We start from the raw sequence: 19,395 nt of genomic DNA, 5'->3' as shown, positions 1-19,395 counted from the left end.
ATCCCGTGTCACGACTGAGCAGACTGCTCTTCTCAACACCAACAGCGACTGGAACCATTCGAAGCAGAACCAACGACATTCAGCGCCGCGGCAGCGTCAGGGTGAGATACAAGCCAAGATACGCGACAAGAAGTAGCAACAGGAAGCGGTCTGGCTGGCTGCAAGAGGCTCGCCATGTATGCCCCTGCGCCACCACGCAACAAAAAGACAGACATCACACGCAGCAGAAGTGGCTGCGTTCGATGCCGCCAGAAACGGAGAAAGGTACAGTAACGTTTCGGAGAAATCACTCTCCTGCATCTGTTGACTAACACCTCGCATAGTGTGATGAGGGCAAGCCGAGCTGCAGGCGCTGTGTTACAGCCATGGCCAACTGTGAGTATGGGGCTATCACACTCAAATTTAGGGAGGCGACACGCTGGGCAGCGCAAAAGGTTGAGCTTGGAAAGGGCATGCCTTCAGCTGCGATAACGAGGACTACACTTCCGCCACCCCAGAACTCAGCAGAGATCGTTCAGGGGCACAGAGGGCCCATCTCAGACGAAAGCACTGTCTCACCTGTTTACCAGCAGGTTTCACCGCCTCAAGACACTGAAGCTCCACTGGCAACTTATTATCACGATGCACCACCTGCCCCGTTCCTGGTTGAACAGAACGACTGCTGCCAGAGCTCAGCCGGGGTCCCCGAGCTAGGCGTCGAGGTTGATCCCTCACCCATATCTGTCACCGCTTTAGACCCCCCTATAGGCAGTCAGGGCTCCGTGCCTGGGTCTTTGCTGCACTCTTGCTACTCACCAAAGTGGAGTGGTGCCCACCTGAGCCAGCTTGGGTTTGATCTTGCATCAACCGCAGCAGATGCCGACGATGCTTTATACCCCAATCTCCTTGACTTTCCTGAAAATCTGGTAGACACTGGTTTGTCAGAGCCTTACTGGAGCGAGATTATGATGCAGAACCCGGTCGGAAACTCTCCGGCGTCATCACTTCAGCAGTCAACTGATACTGATGCCCAGGGGAACTGTGACATCGTTCCAACATGTCAGCCCTTAGTACTTGACCATCCACAGCAACTATCTGACCAGCAACAATCATCTCCATCAGCTGAATGGAATTACCAAACATCAAAAGCGAACACCAGCCATGGAAACCGTCTTATATCTGTCCAGCTACCATGGCCAAAAGCTCAGAAGCCGCCCCCTGGATCAAAGATCTCTGTGGGCCACAGAATCTACCTGGCCCATTTCAAGGTCGCCATCTTACAGGCTTTCCCCCTCGAGCTACCATTCTTATGGGACATGGTTATCAAGTCGGAGCCCGTCCGTTACGCCGCTCTATCGCTTTCAGCAGCAAATCTCGCCAACTTACAGGGCCAGCAACCAGACGACAATGAACCCGCTTGGGTTGCTATGCCAGTTCACTCTGCTAGAGCTTCAGCCTTCTCTACACACACTGTTGAAGCGTTGGAAAACGGTACAGCCGTACCTTTGGATGCTCGGATTGTAACGATGATTCTAGTCGTCTTTTACGAGCTCGAAGCCAGCTCTTTCAGCAGTGCATCCCACTCCCTTTCGATATTGAATGTCATGATCCTCAGCTGTCCCGAGGATGTCTTGTCGTCAGCCAACGGCCGTATCATCATTCAATGGTGGCTTCACCTTCGCACCTTCATAGCCAATGCCCAAGGTCCCTATAGCCTCTACGGAGCCGAGGATCCCGCCGAGTCATTGATCAACCAGTTAGAGGTGAGGGTCGCGGGAGCTCCGCAGATGATCGACTTGATTACGACCAAGGCCACTCGAATTTGGCACCGCGTCCTAGTGGCCAAATGCTTCGAAGTACCAGAAGACAGGCCAGTCGACACTATGAGAAAAGTGGATGACTGGTGGAGGATCTTGAAGGGGAACCACTTGTGCGACCCTGCACGAGATGACGAAAGCCTGATTCTGGGTGAAGATGAGCTTTATGAGGAATTGGAGAACTTGCAAAGGACCTTGGACGCTTGTGATGCTCCAAGCGACTTTCGGCCAAGCATGCTCGAAGAAGGTCCAGCCTCTCGAGAAATCTTGCCCCTCCGCTTCCCCAACCACCGCCGCGCTATAGAAGTGGCGGATTTCGCATTCGCTCACATCCTATGCGCCCAGGAGCGTCTTCGTGCTATGGTGGAACACTCAACAGACCTGCCACGTCAGTTCCCGGACACGGCTTTGGATCCAGCGATTACCATGGACGCATGGGTTTATCTCTTATTACGCACCGTTGCTGGTCTTGATGTCTCCAAGTGCGCAAGAGAAAACACATATAGGAGAGGAATCATCAGCTCCCTATTTTACACTGGACTTTTCTATCCTGGCCAAGTCTCATCAAAGTTCATCACCGATGCCATCAAACGAATGATTGAGGCCCGAATGGAGTTTGAAAACCCCTTTTACCCGCTCCGTGCATTTATCGACTTTCAAAACTCATTACAGCACCAAGTGGCGGGTGGCAGGACTATATTCTTTGTTTGTTCGACGTATGATGAATGGACAACTAGGGAGACCGTGTTATCTGGATGGGAAGAGGAGTATTTGATGGTTCTTGGTTGCGAACCGGATGGTCGATACTTCAATGATTTGGTCCCTTTTACCCAGACATAGAAGTGTGGAAGGACTCTCTTATATCATCACACCAATAGTATATGTAGTATATGGCAAGAGCACATGCTAGAGTACCTAAACAGGGGGCGGGGGGTCAAGGACTATTCCTTCTTCACATCTTGCCTTGCTAGGAGGCCAGCTTCATCCCATGGTGCGAAGTAAATAGATATTTAACAAACTCTATCACAGTCATTGGTAATCTCTATTCTTGGACAGTTATCTCGAAGCAACGTTTCCTCATTTCGAAAGCCACGCCCCCAAGACGGCTGAGATTGATTCTGGTTGAAAGTAGGGCGCAAAGTGCCCAGCCTCATCAACAGCGTAGAATTGAAGACGATCAGTTCCCTTCCAAAATCCACCCCTCTGTGCACTCCGCCTATCTTCCTTGGAGGAAACCAGCTTGCCTTGTTTAAAAAACCAGTTCTTGTATCTGAGGCTTCGATATCGCGCTTGATCCTTCCAAGGCTGCGCGTCCAACAATCGCATTTGACCGGGGGTGTTACTAATAGATGGTAGTTAGATTCAAGGAAAGGAGAGAAAAAGCGAATCCTGACGGCTCAAAGAGGGCACTTACATGATAATGTCATTGTTACCATTGATGACCAGGATTCGAATGTCGGTGTTGTCAAGTAGCCAAGTCAGCTCACGAGTAACAGGCCGATACAAGTGCTCGGCCTTGACCCAACGGTTATTGGTGTCAAAGTCAATCAGCTCAAAAGGTAATCCCGAGAACCCAAGCCTTTCTTGTACCCAAGGTTGGTTAAAGAATTTCCATGTTTCCCCATGAGCAAAGTTGGAGCACAGCGGAGGCTTCTCACAGGGGTGACGACCTGGGATACATCAGCAATCTGAAGCAGGAGCTCGAGATGATATTCTAAGACCGGCTTGGAATATTTGATTAGCTGTGACTTACTATCATAAGGATCCCAGCCTCCTGGGCGGATATCTCGAGTATAGTACTTCCCAACAGTGCGCTCACAAGTGACCATCATTGAGAGGCAAACCTTAGGGTTGTAGCTCTCTCTGCAGTGAGCTCCCATGAGCTCACAAGTTGGCACTGCAGCAGCCATCTCGGCGCAGGTAGCTTCGTTCATCAGTGGTGCGGTGCGTAATTGGGAAACAGGGTCCCAGTCAGTGCAGAAAAAGTCGTAGTAGCCAGAAGATTGATAAGATGAATCGATGTATCCATCAACGATAACGGCCGAGGAGATGTTGATGTGAGGATCTAGCCCTTGAGCGACTCTCTCATGCTCTAGCTCCATGATATACTTGGTATAACCGGTAACGTAGTGGCCTCCCATCGACTCGCCTGTTATGTGCCAAGGACGCCCGGAGAAGTCAGGGAATACCTCTGTAGAGAGGGTGGATAGGAACGAGTAGATATCTCGCGCGCCTTGCTCAAGACTTACGGCAATGTCATCACGGTCGGCAATCTCTGAAAAGCCAACACCGATCGGCTGGCTAGGACGACATGTTAGAGAGATGGACATATCAAGGATCAACATTTAGGACCGCCACTTACTCGATATAAATGACATTAGCGTGATCCGTCCACGAATACTCTAGGCGTCTTGTCGAGTTTCCATCTTGATTGACCGCACAAGGGCCGGTGCCGAGGAAGCAGCCTAACTCTCCTGTTGCGCCAGGGCCGCTATTGATTTCGTGCCGTCAGCGAATAGTGCTATTGGCTCATTTCCCTTGAATATGATACTCACCCGCTCATCCAAAGTAGCAGAGGATCCGTGTCTGGCTTGTTACGGCTCTGGAAGTACCCTAGATAGCATTAGTATGGCAAGTCAAACAACATTAACCGGAGGAGCGGGAGTAACTGCTCACAAAAAAACATGGATTTTTCTGATGTAATGTTGACGGTGCCAGTCCAGTATCGGGATCCAGCGTCGCAGAGATCAGGGGACTGCTCTCTAACATCAAACTTGACATTTTGATGGACATTTGACATGGGCTTTTGGACCTGGGCGCTGACCAGGCATCCTATAGCAGCCAGAAGCATCGCCGGAGTCCTTCGAAAGAGTCTCATTGTTACCGGCTCGTGATATGGCACGCTGGAACAAGAAGTCAATCGATATTGATAACAGCTTTTCACAAGGGCATTCAACCGGTGGAGCAATATTACTTATTTCCGATATCACAAAGCCGGCCCCTTATTGGGAAGAGTTGCGTGGGTAACGTTAAAGGCGCGGATCGGAGGACCCGATCTGGTTTAGCATCGCACAAAATTTCCTTGTTAGTACTGCGGTGGATAAGTTAATTGGCTGTTCAAGTACCTGTATCAGTCGCATTCATCGCACGGGGCAGACTCAGCAGCAAGTTGAGATTCTCACAATAGTTGTTTGAGCAACATGCTACGACTTCTCACCTGGGGCCTTGTAGGCCTGGTCGCGCGAGCACACGCCGCTATTCCACTGGTAGCTTCACCATCACACGTCAATCTCGACACTCCCTTCTCTGGGCGTCCTGGCGTCGAGCCCTTTACTCTGCGACTTGGTCACGACACGGCCAGTGTATGCAATAGTTCGACGCCGGGCACGTCTGGTTACATCACTTCCAAGGACACACAGGGAGGTAAAAGTTCAATCTTTTTCTGGTTCTTCGAAAGCAAACATGATCCTAAATCAGACCCCGTGATTCTGTGGATGACTGGGTATGGTGTCCATCTCTTCTACCACCGTTTGGCCGAACTACAATTGACTGTTGGTTAGTGGTCCGGGTGCCTCATCCGTCGGTTACGGGCACTTGATGGAACTTGGACCTTGCCGTATAGCTCCCGAGGGCGGATACACTGTTGACAATCCATTCGGATGGAATGCCAATGCCACTCTCTTGTTTGTTGAGTGAGTCAATACAAAAAATGATGGCATATCGTTACTGACTCTCCATTCTACTCAAGTCAACCGGTCGGGGTCGGTTATTCCCGCGGAGAGCACAGCTCACAGGGCCTTCAAGATGCTTCCACAACTATGGACCAATTCCTACGTCAGTTCATGGTCGCGTTCCCTGATCTAGCCGGCCGAGACTTTTACATAGCGGGCGAGTCATACGGTGGCTCATGGGTTCCTGCTCTGGCTACGACAATACTACAATCTCAGAGCAACACCACCGATGATGCGGAGCCTATACAAGTCCAAGGACAAGACCGTGGTGTTGATCCAGCCTCACACGACCCTGACAATAGCCTACGGATTAATTTGAAGGGCGTCATGATCGGTAATGGCCTTATCCGACGATCGATACAGAACATTGGTTTCTTCGAGACCGTCTGCGCTGGACCTGACAGCTTGTTCAACACGTCTCAATGTTTGCAGTGGGCTCCTCGAGCCATGTGGTGCGAAGAGAATCTCGTAATTTGCGAGACTGAAGGCATGAAATCTCCTGCCTGCAAAGAAGCCGAGACCAAGTGCAGTGCAATCGGCAGTGTCGTCGTAGAAGACATGCACCGCAACCCATATGACTTCCGTCAAGAGTGCTACGACCCTGCAGCTTGTTACGCAGAGATGCAGCACATCGATGAGTATCTGAACAGAAGTGATATTAAAAAGGCGCTCGGGGTATCTGAAGAGCTGCCTTTTGTCGGCATATCTTTTGACGTTTTGGGGCAATGGGAGAAGGTAGGCGACTTGTGGAGATCAAGTGACAAATACGTTAACTATCTGCTGAAATCTGTAAGTGACAAGGCACCACTGACTCGCTCATGCTGACTGACACATTTACAGGGTATACGTGTTCTCATATACGTTGGAGACAAAGATCTGTACTGCAACTCTGCAGGGATGCGTCTCCTTGTTGACCGAGGCCTCAACTGGGATGGCCAACCCTTTATCCGTTTCAGGGACTTGATGCCATGGTACGTCAGAACAAAGGTAGCTGGTCGATGGAAGTCATTTGAGCCTCTTACATATGCCGAAATCTCCAACGCTGGGCACATGTCACCGTTTGACAAGCCTGAGGAGGCACTGACCCTGATCAACACCTGGATTCAGGGAACACTTCCAAGTTCGTAATGTCAGCTTGCATATAGTTCTTCAGGGCATATCGGTATGACTGAGTATCATTTTCAAATTCTCAAGCCCATTGGAGTATACTTTGCTTGCTGAACTATGTACTACCTTTCAAGAAACCCAAGTTGCAAGTAAACGACCAACTGAAAATAGTCACGTAAAACATGGCGTGTCGAAAGACTGCAGGCTCAACTTCATAAATAATGATTCCTTCAACGTAGGAATATGATCTACACTACATATTCAAGTAGCAGTTGGTGCTATGAGAAGGAGAGCTCTCACGCCTAGTAGTAACACCCATTGCAATCTCTCAGAGTACATCTACGTATTACTCCCAGTGACGGGTACCACTAGCTTGGTTTGATGCCTAGTTAGGCCAATTAACCGCTCAAGGCGCGCTCTTGTTGACCGTTTTTGGCAATCCTTTACCGTCCAACCCTTGCATGGTAACTGATATGACCCGCATTCAATGAGTTTGCCACCGTGTACCTGGTGGCAGGGTCCTAGGCATCCTGTTTGCTCAACCTGTGCTCTTCTTCACGTGGAAATATCTGTTCTTACTGCAACCTCTCGTTCAAACGACCTTCTCGCACTGGATCCAACATATCATATCAGTCTTTTTGCCTACCCCTAGTGCTGGTCTCCTTCTTGCCCATGGACGTTCGTCATAATGATTGACAATCCTCTGCAGTGAGTATTCAATACACAGACCCGAAACCTTTGGCTCACAATATCTATAGGCTTTCTTTCCTAGTCTGTGTTCTGGCTCATGTGGTGACGGCAGTCCATCGCCTCGGCTCTTCAAGACATGGCCGGAAACAGCGGAATTTTGCATGGACTGCAACCAAAACAATAGCAAGTGTAAGACAAGCTGGTATCTCGAGAGAAACACTGTACGCTGACGGCCTCTTTAGATAGCTAACGGGGCCCTCATCTTAGTTGGCATTCTAGCCTGCTTGAGATGGGCACAGAGGGAGACACGTTCGCCAACAACAACCATTTGCCTACCTTCAACCATTGGAGTAATAATCGCATCGGCCACTTCTCTTTTATTAAATTCTTTGGATCAGCCGTCTTTGCTACAGGGTATCTACGAATTGTCATCATGCGTCACCTGGACCGTTACCCTGATTTCGGCTCCCACCTTGGACTGGCTCACGGTTTCTATCTCGACCTTGTACCTATTTGCCTTGATCACTACGTTCGGTACCCCTTGGACCCCGGATGCCTCGAATCTCGCCGATCATCCACTGTCGGGGGCCCCTTGGCTTCACAGAATCGCACTATCCTTGCTTGACCCCTTAATGAAGCTAGCGGCGAAAGGAAGTCTGTCCAGCGACGACACCTGGCCGATTGACCGCCAAATGTCAGTCAGGCACTCACTAGAGCGTCCTGGCCTTCAACCGCACGCCATACGTCAAAGTCTGTCGGCTGGACTTGGTCGGATGCTTTGGCGCAACTTTGGGGTTGAGATGATGGTGAGCTGCCTCCTTGCTCTCATCAGCGTGGCAGCAGCCTTAGCACAGCCATTCTTTCTCCAGTCCTTGCTAGAGAACGGCGGTATACCCTCAGTCTGTGGGTTGTTCGCAGTAACCATCATGGCGGGTGTCACCGATGCTCACATGAGACTTCTTCTTCGCAAAATTGGAGTGCAGGTCAGGTCCGCTTTGACTGCGCTGCTTTGTGATGGATGCATGTCCATGGCGAAGGATGAAGACTCGGCTGCTGATCCTACAGTCTTGATCGAGGTTGACTCGGCCAAGATCTTTGAGCTGATTGAACAATATCATTTGATATGGATGGTCCCTCTGCAGGCCATCATCAGCATTGCCGCGCTGATTCTCCTTCTCGGCTGGCAAAGCGTCCTCGCTGGATTCCTGTCTCCGGTAGGGCTTCCTTGTACTCTTTTGCATCAGTGTTAAAACTTTATGCTTACTTTTCTCCAGCTTGTGGCTTTACCATTGATCACCTCTACCACCAACCATATTTCTCGACAAATGGCCCTGGTGATGCAAGCCAAGGATTCAAGAATCGTCCTTGTTACACAAGTTATCAAACAAGTTAAACAAGTCAAGCTCGGTGCGCTTCAGGTCTTGTTCCAGCACAGGATAGACAAGCAACGAGCCCATGAGCTCAAAAAGTACAAAGGCGTAGCTTTTCTCAACGCCTGCATGGTATTTTACGTCTACGTCATGCCACCAGCATTGATCTCCATCACGTTTGGTGCAGCCATCTTCCTTGGGCGTGGTTTACCCAGCAACGTGGTTTTTCCAGCGCTTGCGTTTTGCTTCAACATTACCAGATCAACATCCTTGCTTCCTCGGTTGGTGATGCTCTACCAGGCCGGTCAAATCTCATTCGGTCGCATCAAAGACTTCCTGCTGACCTCTTACGACGAGCCTGTCATTATGAGCCAAAGTAGGATTCTGGATGAAAGACCGGTCGAGTTTGGAATGCGAGGGTGTAACATTGGGTTCCCAGCGTTCCAAGGCTCAGACAAGGTCATTCTCCAAAACTGTACAATAGAGGCAACATCAAACTCTCTTGTCGTTATATCAGGACCTGTTGGGTGCGGAAAGTCGACTTTGATCCGTTCCATCATTGGGGAAATCAAGCCTCATGTCGGCCATGTATGGGTCCATGGAAGAATTGCGTACGCACCACAGACTCCATTCTTGGTCTGTGGCACAGTGCGCGAGAATATCGTCTTCGGTCTGCCTTTTGATGCCTCTTTTTATGGCCAGGTTCTCGATGCCGCCTCACTCCGATCCGACTTGGCCAGGCTTCCCCAGGGCGATGCCACCATGCTGGAAGGAACTGGTGTTGCTCTATCTGGCGGACAGAAGAGCCGGATTGCCCTGGCTAGAGCGGTCTACTCCCGGCGTGAGGTGGTAGTCCTTGACGACCCCCTCGCAGCTGTAGATGCCAAGGTGCGGTCCCATCTCATCAGTCGTGTGTTGGGGCCTCAAGGCATCCTCAAAGACTCGCTTCGAATCGTTACCACGTCTTCTGAAGCTTTGATGTCCTGCTCTGATGCACTCTATGCTATCAAGGACGGAAGATTGTCATCGGCTGAACAGCCCCCACGAGTTGATCAAAGTGGAACAGACCTTGAACAGAGTGCCATGTCTGAAGATCTCGAGAGTATCCCCAAGACAGCGAAGCCCTTGATCGACTATGGAGCCATCAAGTCAAATGTTTCCACATCAGTAACAGCCCCTGACCCCGACAGCGACATGGAGAGCGCACCCCTTCTGGCACCAACTACCAAAACAAGTCAGTCGACCGACGTCGGTGGTGCCCCAGTGCAATTTGACACGTACTTGAGATTCCTCAAGCTTGCCAAGCATGGCGGTTGGATCGTGGTTCTCCTGACAGCTGGTGCTTCCAAACTGTTAGACATCTTAGCTGTCTTCTTCCTCAAGATGTCAAGCGATGAATTTGAACGTCAAGGACACTCACTGAAGCTTGCTTACTACTCAGGCTGCGCCCTTCTGGGTGGTGTCCTCTCGGCCATCTTCGTCCTCGTTGCCTACTACATCTGCGTCATCCCAACGTCTAGATCGATCCACGCCGACCTCACACGGGGGATTTTGGAGGCCAAGTTTTCCTTTTTCGACACAGTCAATATTGGAGATGTTCTCAACCGCTTCACCAATGACATTAACAAGGTTGACAGCTCGGTGTGTGGTGGTTTCATCAGCCTGGTCGCTCTCTGCGTTACGGCCTCCGCATCAATCCTCGTGATTGTGGCAGCAACACCATTGAGCATCCTCTACCTGTTACCCATCGGTGGTATTTACATGGCGATTCAATCACACTATCTGCACGCTTGCAGACAACTCAGACGCCTTGAAAACCTGGCTCGAGGCCCCATTCTCAACATTGCCAATGAGATTCGTGTTGGAGCCCCTGTTATCATGGCATTTGATCAGGCTGCCTCCTTCAAGGATCAGGCCAGGGATGTGATAGACCATCATATCCGTGTCTGGGTCCCCTTTGTATGCTTGGATTCTTGGTTAATTCTTCGTCTTCAACTGCTTTCCAGGTGCGTCTACATTCTTGTCCTTGGTTCAACCACCGCAGCATTGACACTGTCTAGCATTATCCAACTCTTGTCTGCCGTCCTGCTTCTGTGGCTTCGCACACCTGCTAGTACTCTAGGCCTTGTCATGAGCTATCTGATTCAGATCACATCGCAGTTCAACACTTTTGTTCAGATGCGTGCAGCTCTTGAGGCAGACATGACCTCTGTGGAGCGGATATGGTCCTACGCTGCCAACACGCCCGAGAACCAGCCCGAAGACGAAACAGTGCCGTCACCAAGCTGGCCTGTTGATCCAACCATCGCTTTCAAGAGCTATGAGGCATCATATAAATCTGGTGACAGGCCGTGCTTACGTGACCTGACCTTTACTATCAAGGTAGGCGAGCACGTTGCGGTGGTTGGCCGGACCGGCGCAGGCAAGTCATCTCTCGTTCTCGCGCTACTACGCGCCCTAGAGCATGACTCCAACAAAGGTGGCAGTATCGCCATCGACGGGGTTGACATTGGGAGCGTCAACTTGACACATTTGCGCAAACGTATAACCCTTCTTCCTCAAGAACCTTCCATCTTTGGAGGAACCGTCAGAGATAATCTCGATCTAGAAGGGACGCGGACAGATGAGCAGCTCCGTGGGGCTCTTGACGTTTGCAAAATGCGTCAGATATTTAACATTCAACCTGGCCAAGATCCACTGGACTATTACGTTTCTGACTCAGGGTATGTGGACGGCATGACATGATTCAATTTGCTAACCACTGTTTGTCCAGGAGAAACTTGTCTGGTGGGCAAGTTCAAATACTCGCACTCGCGCGGGCCATTCTAGCCAAGAGTAAGATTGTCATCTTGGATGAAGGTGCGTCATTTGTTTTTATTCACATGCATTGTCTAACCATCTTGTCCAGCTACTGCTGCCATGGACGCCTCAACAAGCACCGTCATACACAACGTGATCAATCACAGATTCCGCAGCCACACGGTTATTACCATAACTCATCATATTGAATCGGCTGTAAGCATCTATTACGTGACGTTCAGCACGCATCACTGACGCATGTTCTGAATAGCTTCAATATGACAAGGTTCTCGTGATGCACGATGGTCGTGCGGCCCATTATGGTGCCCCAAAGGAGTTGCTCAAGGACAAGCACTCAATTCTCTCAAAGCTGGTTGCCGATTCTAAAAACAAGGTATTAAGCTAGGTTCTTTATTATAGATGGTGGCAATGGCGAAATTCGCGAAGAGAGGTGCGGGTGCGGGAGACGGAGGTTAATGAGAGAAGGGAAGGGGTGGCATAGCGAGTTTTTCAACAGAAGTCCGGGCTCTTCTCCATCAGGAAGCCCTTTTTTCACACAGTTTCTATCGAGCTTGGGGTGAGCAATTGCATCAGCGTATGGCAACATTTCTTTAACGCCCTCTTAGAAAATTTTCCATAATATCCCAAATGGCCCAAATCGAAGCAAGTCGAGCCCCCCTGATACCATCATCGTAGGTCTTTACCCGATAATGAGTAGCTACATATTTCGTCAGGTCCCGGTGGGGTGATGTCATGTTGGGAAGATTCATGGCCATGCCAGGTGTTCATTAAGGCTGATTCTGGGCTTCTCGTTCATCATTGAACCGGCTAATAGACCACACTTCTCTCAAGGGATTGTCCAATAACAACACACAAAATAATAGAGAAGAACATGGAGACTACAAGGCAAGCGGGGAGATACTATGCGATTGCTTCTTGATCACCAGCTGTCCCCTCTGTGCCCAACGTTAGGGAGAATGTCTGTTTGTACGCAACGTTATCGACCTAGAGTTAACTTCAAGGACATGATTTGCACTCTTATGATCCATGCTCGGTCGGGTTCACCGACCAGCGCGCGGTTAAAGCGAACCCGGGCTCCACTATCTTGGGATATCACCTGCGATGCAAATGGTGAGCCTTCACCAGAGAGGGCAGAGCGAGTTGACGTCCTGTAGAGGAAAGCGAAGTGGTATTCCTCGTCCTGCTGGCCTCTTTGGGTATATAATCTCTTCCTCTCTTTGCAGATACAGAAGACAAGAGACAGCTGCATCTGACTTGTTCTCCCAGCCTCAATTCACTCTTATCTTTCTACAATCGAGTATCTTAAGAGCTTCTGTCACTCCTCTTTCACATCATCTTCTCCTCAACTGCCCCAATGACCGTCCCTGGAGCCAAGGATGAAGCGATACAGCATGAGGACGTCCTGAGCAGCCACAGGGACTCCAGCAGCGGTAACGAAAAGGAGGCTCTAGACAAAGCCCCTATTTCTACCGGTGCTCGTCTTAACAACCCTCTGGCGGGCATGACCCGGGAGCAAGTCATTGCAGACGTTGAAGCATTTGTGAGCGAGCGTGGTGTTGAAAAACATCGGGACGACTTCATCAAGGGCGCTCTTGTTGCCCAGGTTAACAACCAGCGTGGCGGCTTTGAGACTATTGACCTGCTTTCTGAAGAGGACAAATGTTATCTTCGACGCGAGGAGATGCACCGCTGGAGCCAGCCATTTAGGCTCTACTTTCTCTGCACCCTCTGCGCCGGCTGTGCCATCGTCCAGGGAATGAATCAGACGGACGTGAATGGCGCCCAGGTTCGTTGCCCCCTCCAGATCGCGTCAGTGCAGCAGTCCAAACCTATGTACCTAGCTATTCTACTTTGACGAGTGGAACATTAGCCTCATTAATAGTGCGCCGTACCTATGCTCGTCAGTCGTTAGTTGCTAGTCCAGCCCCTTCCTCAACAAGTATCTTGGACGACGTGGAACCATCTTCACCGGCTGCGCCTTTTCGTTGGTCACTGGCTTCTGGATGGTCGTCTGTCAATCGTGAGTTTTGACATCCAGATTTTTAAGAACAAGAATACTAACCTCGAGTTCACGCTGGCACAAGTTCAAGCTGGCACAAGTTCATTGCCGCTCGGTTCGTTTTAGGCTTCGCTGTTGGCCCCATGTCGAGCACTGCCCCTGTATACTCCGCCGAATCGACTCCTAAGAATATCCGCGGTGCCCTTACTATGATGTGGCGGGTAAGTCTCTCCCTGATACTTGAATGCTGTCTTCTCCTCTCTGGCTAGGCTCTCAAGGACCAGAATGGCCCCCCGAGAAGACGGCGTTCCAGATGCCGAACGATTCTGATCAAAATTACTAGATGTGGACTGCTTTCAGTATCGCCGTTGGAATGATCATCTTCGTCGCCTTCAAGGACTGTGACTTCCTCGGCGAGAACTCCCAATGGCGTTGGATCATGGCCTTGACATCTGTTCCCCCTCTGATCGTCATGTGTTAAGATTACTTCTGTCCTGAGAGCCCTTGATGGTACATAGAAAAGGGTCGCTTTGATAAGGCTTACCAGTCGACAAGACGGCTTCGACATTGTGCCGTTCAAGCAACCCGCGACATGTACTACGTCAGCAAACTCCTTGACGCCGAATCTAAACAGCGAGAGGGCCACAACGCCTTTAAAGAGTTCTTCACAGTCCGCCGTAACCGTCGTGCCGCCCAGAGCGCTTGGTTTTGTATGGTAAGCAGGACCCTCTGAAGTTCCCCTAATCGCTAGTCAAGTACTGACGATGAGACAAACAGTTCATGCAGCAGTTTTGCGGAGTAAACGTCATTGCCTATTACTCTACTAGCATCTTTGAAGGCGCGAACTATGGCCCCAGCCAGCAGTCCATGATCGGCTGCGTGACTACGGGACTCTACGTCTTCATGGCGTGTTACTCTCCCGGAATGGGCCCTGTTCCCTTCACGTATAGCGCCGAGGCCTTTCCTCTGCATGTCCGAGATATCGGAATGGCGTCTAGCACTTCCATCACCTGGTGCTTCAACTTCATCATCAGTCTCACGTGGCCTCCTCTAGGAGAACGTCTTGGTGATAGCGGCGGCTTCTGCTACTATGCAGCCTGGAACCTCTTCGGCTGGGTTATGGCGTACTTCTTCTTGCCTGAGACTAAGAACCTGACCTTGGAGGAGCTTGATAGTGTTTTCGCCATGAAGAACAGGGATCACGCGGGCTATTATCTCCAAAAGCTGCCCTGGTATCTTAAGAAGTACCTTCTGTTCCAGGATGTGGCGCCGTTTCCTCCGCTTTATGAGTTTTCCTCGACTCACGGACACAACACGGGCGGTCTGTCCGCATAGGCCGCCCAAAGCCACACTAAGAGTCCTGCCAGAAGTGTGCATCGGGGGGGCGGTCATGGGGAACTCCCAGACGACGCACGATAAATTGGCAAATCGCATGAGATCTTTGGTTCAATATCTTCTTTCTCCATGCTTCTCTGTAGTTTTGGGACCGGCAAGAGTGGCAAGCTTGAGCACACACTTAGTCACCCACCTTGCATTTCTCTATAGACCTTACTCTAGATGTAGAATAAGAGGAATCTTTTCACAGAATAAGTACCATATATCATCATAAAGCGAGTCCTAATTTCCCGCCAACCTGTAAGCCCTTCCTTTCAGGGAAGTTTAGCACTGTGAGCGAAAATCAGACTGTGTTCTAGACCGGCATGGAGCAATGACACATGCCTATGTCCGCCTGGATAAAGGATCGGATCGGCCTACCGAGGATTTGACGTAATCCCGTGGTGTGTTTTACTTCTAAGGGATTGCTCTAACAAGGCCACTCCTTAATCCAATCCCGCCTTGAGGTGCCCTACCTGACGATTCTGAATTGCCTTTGCCGATTAGCCCAGGACTCCACGCGGTTCCTCAAGTTATCCAGTCTCTCCTTATCCCAAAATCCCGTTTCATAATCCCACCAGCCCCATATTTCGTGAAACCAATTGGAGTCTAACCAAGGCATCCATGGCGGGGGACTATCATACCTCACATCTTTCTGCAGCAATATTGGCGGCCGCTGCAAACTGCAGAAATGAAAGAAGGTCGCCACCACAAACTCCCGTTGAGTTTGACCTTTGAGTTCTTTTATTTGAAGAAGCATGGAGTAGCCTTTTGAGCAGAGGTACTGAAGAAATGCTTCATGCTCCTTCTGAGAACGAAACATGAATCCAAAGAGTCCTTGTGTCCCTCCCATATTAACCCAGTCGCCCTGGTTATGCAGGCCAGTGTCAACTGTCCTCAATAGACGCGAAAACCTATCAAGGATGAAGTGCAGCATCGTATAAAAGTTCTCCATCCTCTGTCGGGTTGCTAGATATCTATTCGGGTTGGTTCGAGACTTGCAAATGAGTCTCCGAAAGGCCCAGTCTCCTTGAAATAGAACCTTACCGTCATAGAAGAAAGCGTTGCAATAAATGTCGAAACAGATTAAAGACTCCAGAAACCTGGCACGCTCTGTGGTAGACAGTTGCAAAGGCTCATGCCCGAGGTTCGTGAACCAATGTGCCCCAGCAACTTGCCCAATATAGCGTGTAGGGTCCTGCTGCATTGCCTCCCAAGACTTCCCGGCATATTTTCTCATGATGGCTTCTGTATCGGATATGAGGCGTTCTAGATGCGCGAGCTTTGGCAAGCTATCTCCCCAAATGAATGAGCTGTCCTCTGCTGCTGGCCACAGGCCTGCTGACTCTCCATCCGATGCACTTGGGCCGGATTCTTTCAAGGAGCCCAGGAGGTGTTTTACGAGCCATTCCACGGCCTTATCGCCTAGATGGTCATGTTCTTCTCGGAGGCGTCGAAGGCGGATGCCGAACAATGCCATGGGGAGCATTTCGCCAAGTTTCATCTTGACCATGCGATGTCTTGGTCCCAAAACTAAGCATCGATTTGCCTTGAAATATGACAGAGCCACTGGCGAGGCCTAGATAAGGCACTGAATTTCATTGATGGAACAGTACTCGCTCATTACCTCTATGAGAAGCTCGGGTGGAAGAGTTTCGAGGCCCTGGGCGAAAAGGCCTGGTGGACAAGATAGGCGGCCGTAAACGAGGGCTGACAATCAACCTCTTGGAGCAAAATCCATGGCGTCGTGTGTGATGAACGGATTAGAAGCAGATGACAGAGGTATTAGCAGAGATGTTGACAGGAGAAGATTGGAAAGAAGGCAGGACTTTTATCTTCTAGCACTTGTAAGCATACAAGGTTTACAGCAGTAGTCTTAGGTTTTTGCTGGAATTTCATGGCTCTATGCAGCCTAGAGTTTCATTCAAACTACATCCTAAAGTAACCCTATTGTGAGTACATTCTCTTTGTGTCCTTATGCTCTATGGGGACCAGGTCGCGATGAGGTGCTGATGATAAAAGCCCTGGTGGAGAACTAGCATAGCCAACCGGGTTAGAGATTGCCTGGCAATGTACCTATCTACCCAGAATTAACGAAATAGCAATCTATTGAGGGTTTTCGCCCAGGCACCAAATCCCGGGTAGTTGTTGAGTCATCTGCCATGAAGTCGACGGAGTTACTTATCTCTCCCGGTGATGATCAGTATGGTACCGGTTACGGTATCGGCTATGGTATTCAGCTCTTTTTATCTCAACATTCCAGGCCCGTGTGGAAACCAAATTCGATTTGCTTCGGCTATAGATGTGTATCCTGTAATTCCTTCAAACTCTCACAGAGTATATCTAAATCCATCCCTATCCTCACACAGTGCCTCTCCCTTGTCGGCTCGCTGGTTCTGCCATCGGAGCAGGACCATGGTAACAACGGCAGTAACCACAGCGGCAATATTGATCGCCATGACGGCAATAATTCCCGGGAGGTAGTTAGGAGCATCTTGCTGGCCTGCTTCAAAGTTAGAAAAGTCATTGGATACCGTGGGTTGATGGATACTCACGGAAAACCATGCTTGAGTAGATTCCACCAACACCGCTCATGCTAATGAGGATGGCGGTTGAGACAGCTCGTCGGGAGTCGCCCACAATATTGTTGGCCTGCCAGGCGAGAGTTGTGACAACTAGACCGTTGGCACCAGCAACACCGAGAAATGTACCAATGTATCTGGGGGTAGGCGAGTCCAGAAATCCAGTCAGGCAAAGCCCGATGATACCAATCAAGCCCTGGAAGACAACGAATGGGCCACGCATCTTCATCTTGTCAGCGAGCCATGAAATCGTCATGGCCTCGACAACCGAAAAGAGCGCTGGAGGTGTGCTGAGAATGAAGGACATCTCCAGAGAGTATCCAAGACCGCCTCGAAGGATGATTGGGAGGAAAAAGAGAAACGCATACACGCCGACAGCACCAGCCATGTACATGAGCGAGTACGCCCAGGGCTTCCAGTCAGCAGCCGTTTTGGCAATCACCTTCAGGGTGACCTTTTCGCGCTCCTCGGGCCCACGGTCGGCTGCGAGTCTGGCCTTGACAAAAGCTCTTTCTTCAGGTGTGAGGAACGTGTTGGCGGACGAATCGGGGAAATCGACGATGATGAACCATGAGCCGACGCCGGCTACGACCGTGATGGCGCCTTCAATAATGAAGATCCATCGCCACCTGGACATTTGACGGTCAGTTTGTATTTATTATATCCCGAGGGAGAGCACATACCCTTTGTAGGAGTGGTGTTTCGAGATCTGGATGAGGCCGTAGGCGAGGATGTTTGCAAAGGCAGAGAGAGCAGACGCCGTCAAGAAAAAGCCGGCCATGCGTTTCTGCACTTCGTACCGTCTGTACCACGAAGACACCAGGTAGACACAGCCTGTGGCGGGATTAGCAGACGCATCGATATTCCACCTCAATCAACTAACCTGGAAAGAAGCCGGCCTCAAAGACACCGAGAAGTGACCTCAACACCGCAAAACCCTGCCAGCTATGAAGGAATCCGATGCCAAGCGAGACGAGTCCCCATGCCACAGCCAGAAACGCAAGCCAATTGGCAGCACCGAGTTTGTGAATGAAGGCGTTGCTAGGGATCTCAAAGATGATGTAACCAATGAAGAAGACCATCAGTGAGATTGAGGCGCGACTGCCCTGATCAAGACCGAGGTCTTCATCCATGCCGGAGATGCGCGCAACAGCAACATTGGATCGGTCGACGAGGGCGATGGTGTACAGACATCCAAGGATAGGGAGAAGTCGCCAGTCGACCTTGCGTAGAACCCTCTTCTCGAATTGGGCGTCTTGTTGTTCATCGCCTCCGTTCTCGGCTCGTTCGACTTCATCCTTGGACATGTCGATATTGTCGTCATGAGAGATGGAGTATTTGTTGTCCATGATCATCGGCGAAGCAGGTTGTCCTGCTGGTTGAAGTACACGATGTAGGGTAGGATGGATGGTGGAGGTGATTCAAGATGAGTCGTGAGAAAGATTTAAATACATGCATGCTCTAAAGAAGAAATCATAACATGGAAGTGGTCCATGGTTCCCTCTCTCCATCTGAGATTTCTGTACCCCTGGCATCCCTGGTGTTGTGGTCCATCGGCTAACCTCCGTCATCCATCGGCTATGGAATGTTCGGCTATGGGTGTGTTTAGCGACTGTCAGTTGACCGAACCACTCGTGAGGGGTAAAACCGACTACTGAGTGGCTCCATCCAATCAGCCGTTAGTGATAAGAAAGTCCTGATAAGTGACTCGCTTGTCGGCGAAGTTTCTTAGGAGCCAAAGTACACCCTCTAGGATCGTGGCCCCTCATACAATTTCCATTCCTGGAATAGACCATCCTATTCAGAATTCAGCCAATCGGTGCCCTCTCGCTCCGGATCTTCGGGGCTTGGCCGGCCCCTTCATCCATGTTTTGCGGGGCCCCGGATTTTGGGCCGCGGACCGATCTCGCTCATCTTTGCGCACGC

General features: G+C 50.4%; 6 protein-coding genes across 6 annotated transcripts; 4 read left to right on the top strand and 2 right to left on the bottom strand.

Moving 5' to 3' along the window:
• Nucleotides 1–174: 174 nt before the first annotated feature.
• NECHADRAFT_86310 (uncharacterized protein) lies at nt 175–2,636 on the top strand (the record flags this gene model as incomplete). Its single annotated transcript, XM_003043129.1, has 2 exons — nt 175–264; nt 324–2,636. 2 exons carry the CDS (start codon nt 175–177, stop codon nt 2,634–2,636), a joined length of 2,403 nt encoding a protein of 800 aa, XP_003043175.1.
• Nucleotides 2,637–3,206: 570 nt separating this feature from the next.
• Nucleotides 3,207–4,647, bottom strand: NECHADRAFT_51620 (uncharacterized protein; the record flags this gene model as incomplete). Its single annotated transcript, XM_003043037.1, has 5 exons — nt 3,207–3,466; nt 3,550–4,097; nt 4,159–4,287; nt 4,352–4,409; nt 4,473–4,647. The coding sequence occupies 5 exons, from the start codon at nt 4,645–4,647 to the stop codon at nt 3,207–3,209; spliced, it is 1,170 nt and encodes a 389-aa protein (XP_003043083.1).
• Nucleotides 4,648–4,996: 349 nt separating this feature from the next.
• On the top strand, nt 4,997–6,813 carry NECHADRAFT_86308 (uncharacterized protein; the record flags this gene model as incomplete). The annotated part of the gene is made up of 6 exons (XM_003043128.1): nt 4,997–5,351; nt 5,419–5,488; nt 5,545–6,316; nt 6,368–6,498; nt 6,635–6,689; nt 6,769–6,813. The coding sequence occupies 6 exons, from the start codon at nt 4,997–4,999 to the stop codon at nt 6,811–6,813; spliced, it is 1,428 nt and encodes a 475-aa protein (XP_003043174.1).
• A 1,437-nt stretch (nt 6,814–8,250) lies between these two features.
• On the top strand, nt 8,251–11,899 carry NECHADRAFT_51597 (uncharacterized protein; the record flags this gene model as incomplete). Its single annotated transcript, XM_003043127.1, has 6 exons — nt 8,251–8,538; nt 8,599–9,796; nt 9,836–11,417; nt 11,468–11,553; nt 11,603–11,709; nt 11,765–11,899. The coding sequence occupies 6 exons, from the start codon at nt 8,251–8,253 to the stop codon at nt 11,897–11,899; spliced, it is 3,396 nt and encodes a 1,131-aa protein (XP_003043173.1).
• A 969-nt stretch (nt 11,900–12,868) lies between these two features.
• Nucleotides 12,869–15,500, top strand: NECHADRAFT_97110 (uncharacterized protein; the record flags this gene model as incomplete). The annotated part of the gene is made up of 11 exons (XM_003043126.1): nt 12,869–12,944; nt 13,032–13,300; nt 13,374–13,421; nt 13,455–13,534; nt 13,605–13,734; nt 13,857–13,982; nt 14,037–14,199; nt 14,249–14,268; nt 14,300–14,802; nt 15,400–15,419; nt 15,469–15,500. 11 exons carry the CDS (start codon nt 12,869–12,871, stop codon nt 15,498–15,500), a joined length of 1,467 nt encoding a protein of 488 aa, XP_003043172.1.
• A 1,717-nt stretch (nt 15,501–17,217) lies between these two features.
• NECHADRAFT_51628 (uncharacterized protein) lies at nt 17,218–18,818 on the bottom strand (the record flags this gene model as incomplete). Its single annotated transcript, XM_003043036.1, has 4 exons — nt 17,218–17,390; nt 17,443–18,098; nt 18,153–18,303; nt 18,353–18,818. 4 exons carry the CDS (start codon nt 18,816–18,818, stop codon nt 17,218–17,220), a joined length of 1,446 nt encoding a protein of 481 aa, XP_003043082.1.
• Nucleotides 18,819–19,395: the final 577 nt, after the last annotated feature.

This window comes from Fusarium vanettenii, assembly GCF_000151355.1.
Source record: "Fusarium vanettenii 77-13-4 chromosome 11 genomic scaffold NECHAsca_30_chr11_1_0, whole genome shotgun sequence".
NCBI classification, from domain to species: Eukaryota; Fungi; Ascomycota; class Sordariomycetes; order Hypocreales; family Nectriaceae; genus Fusarium; species Fusarium vanettenii.
This window is presented reverse-complemented; position numbering and strand designations above follow the sequence as displayed.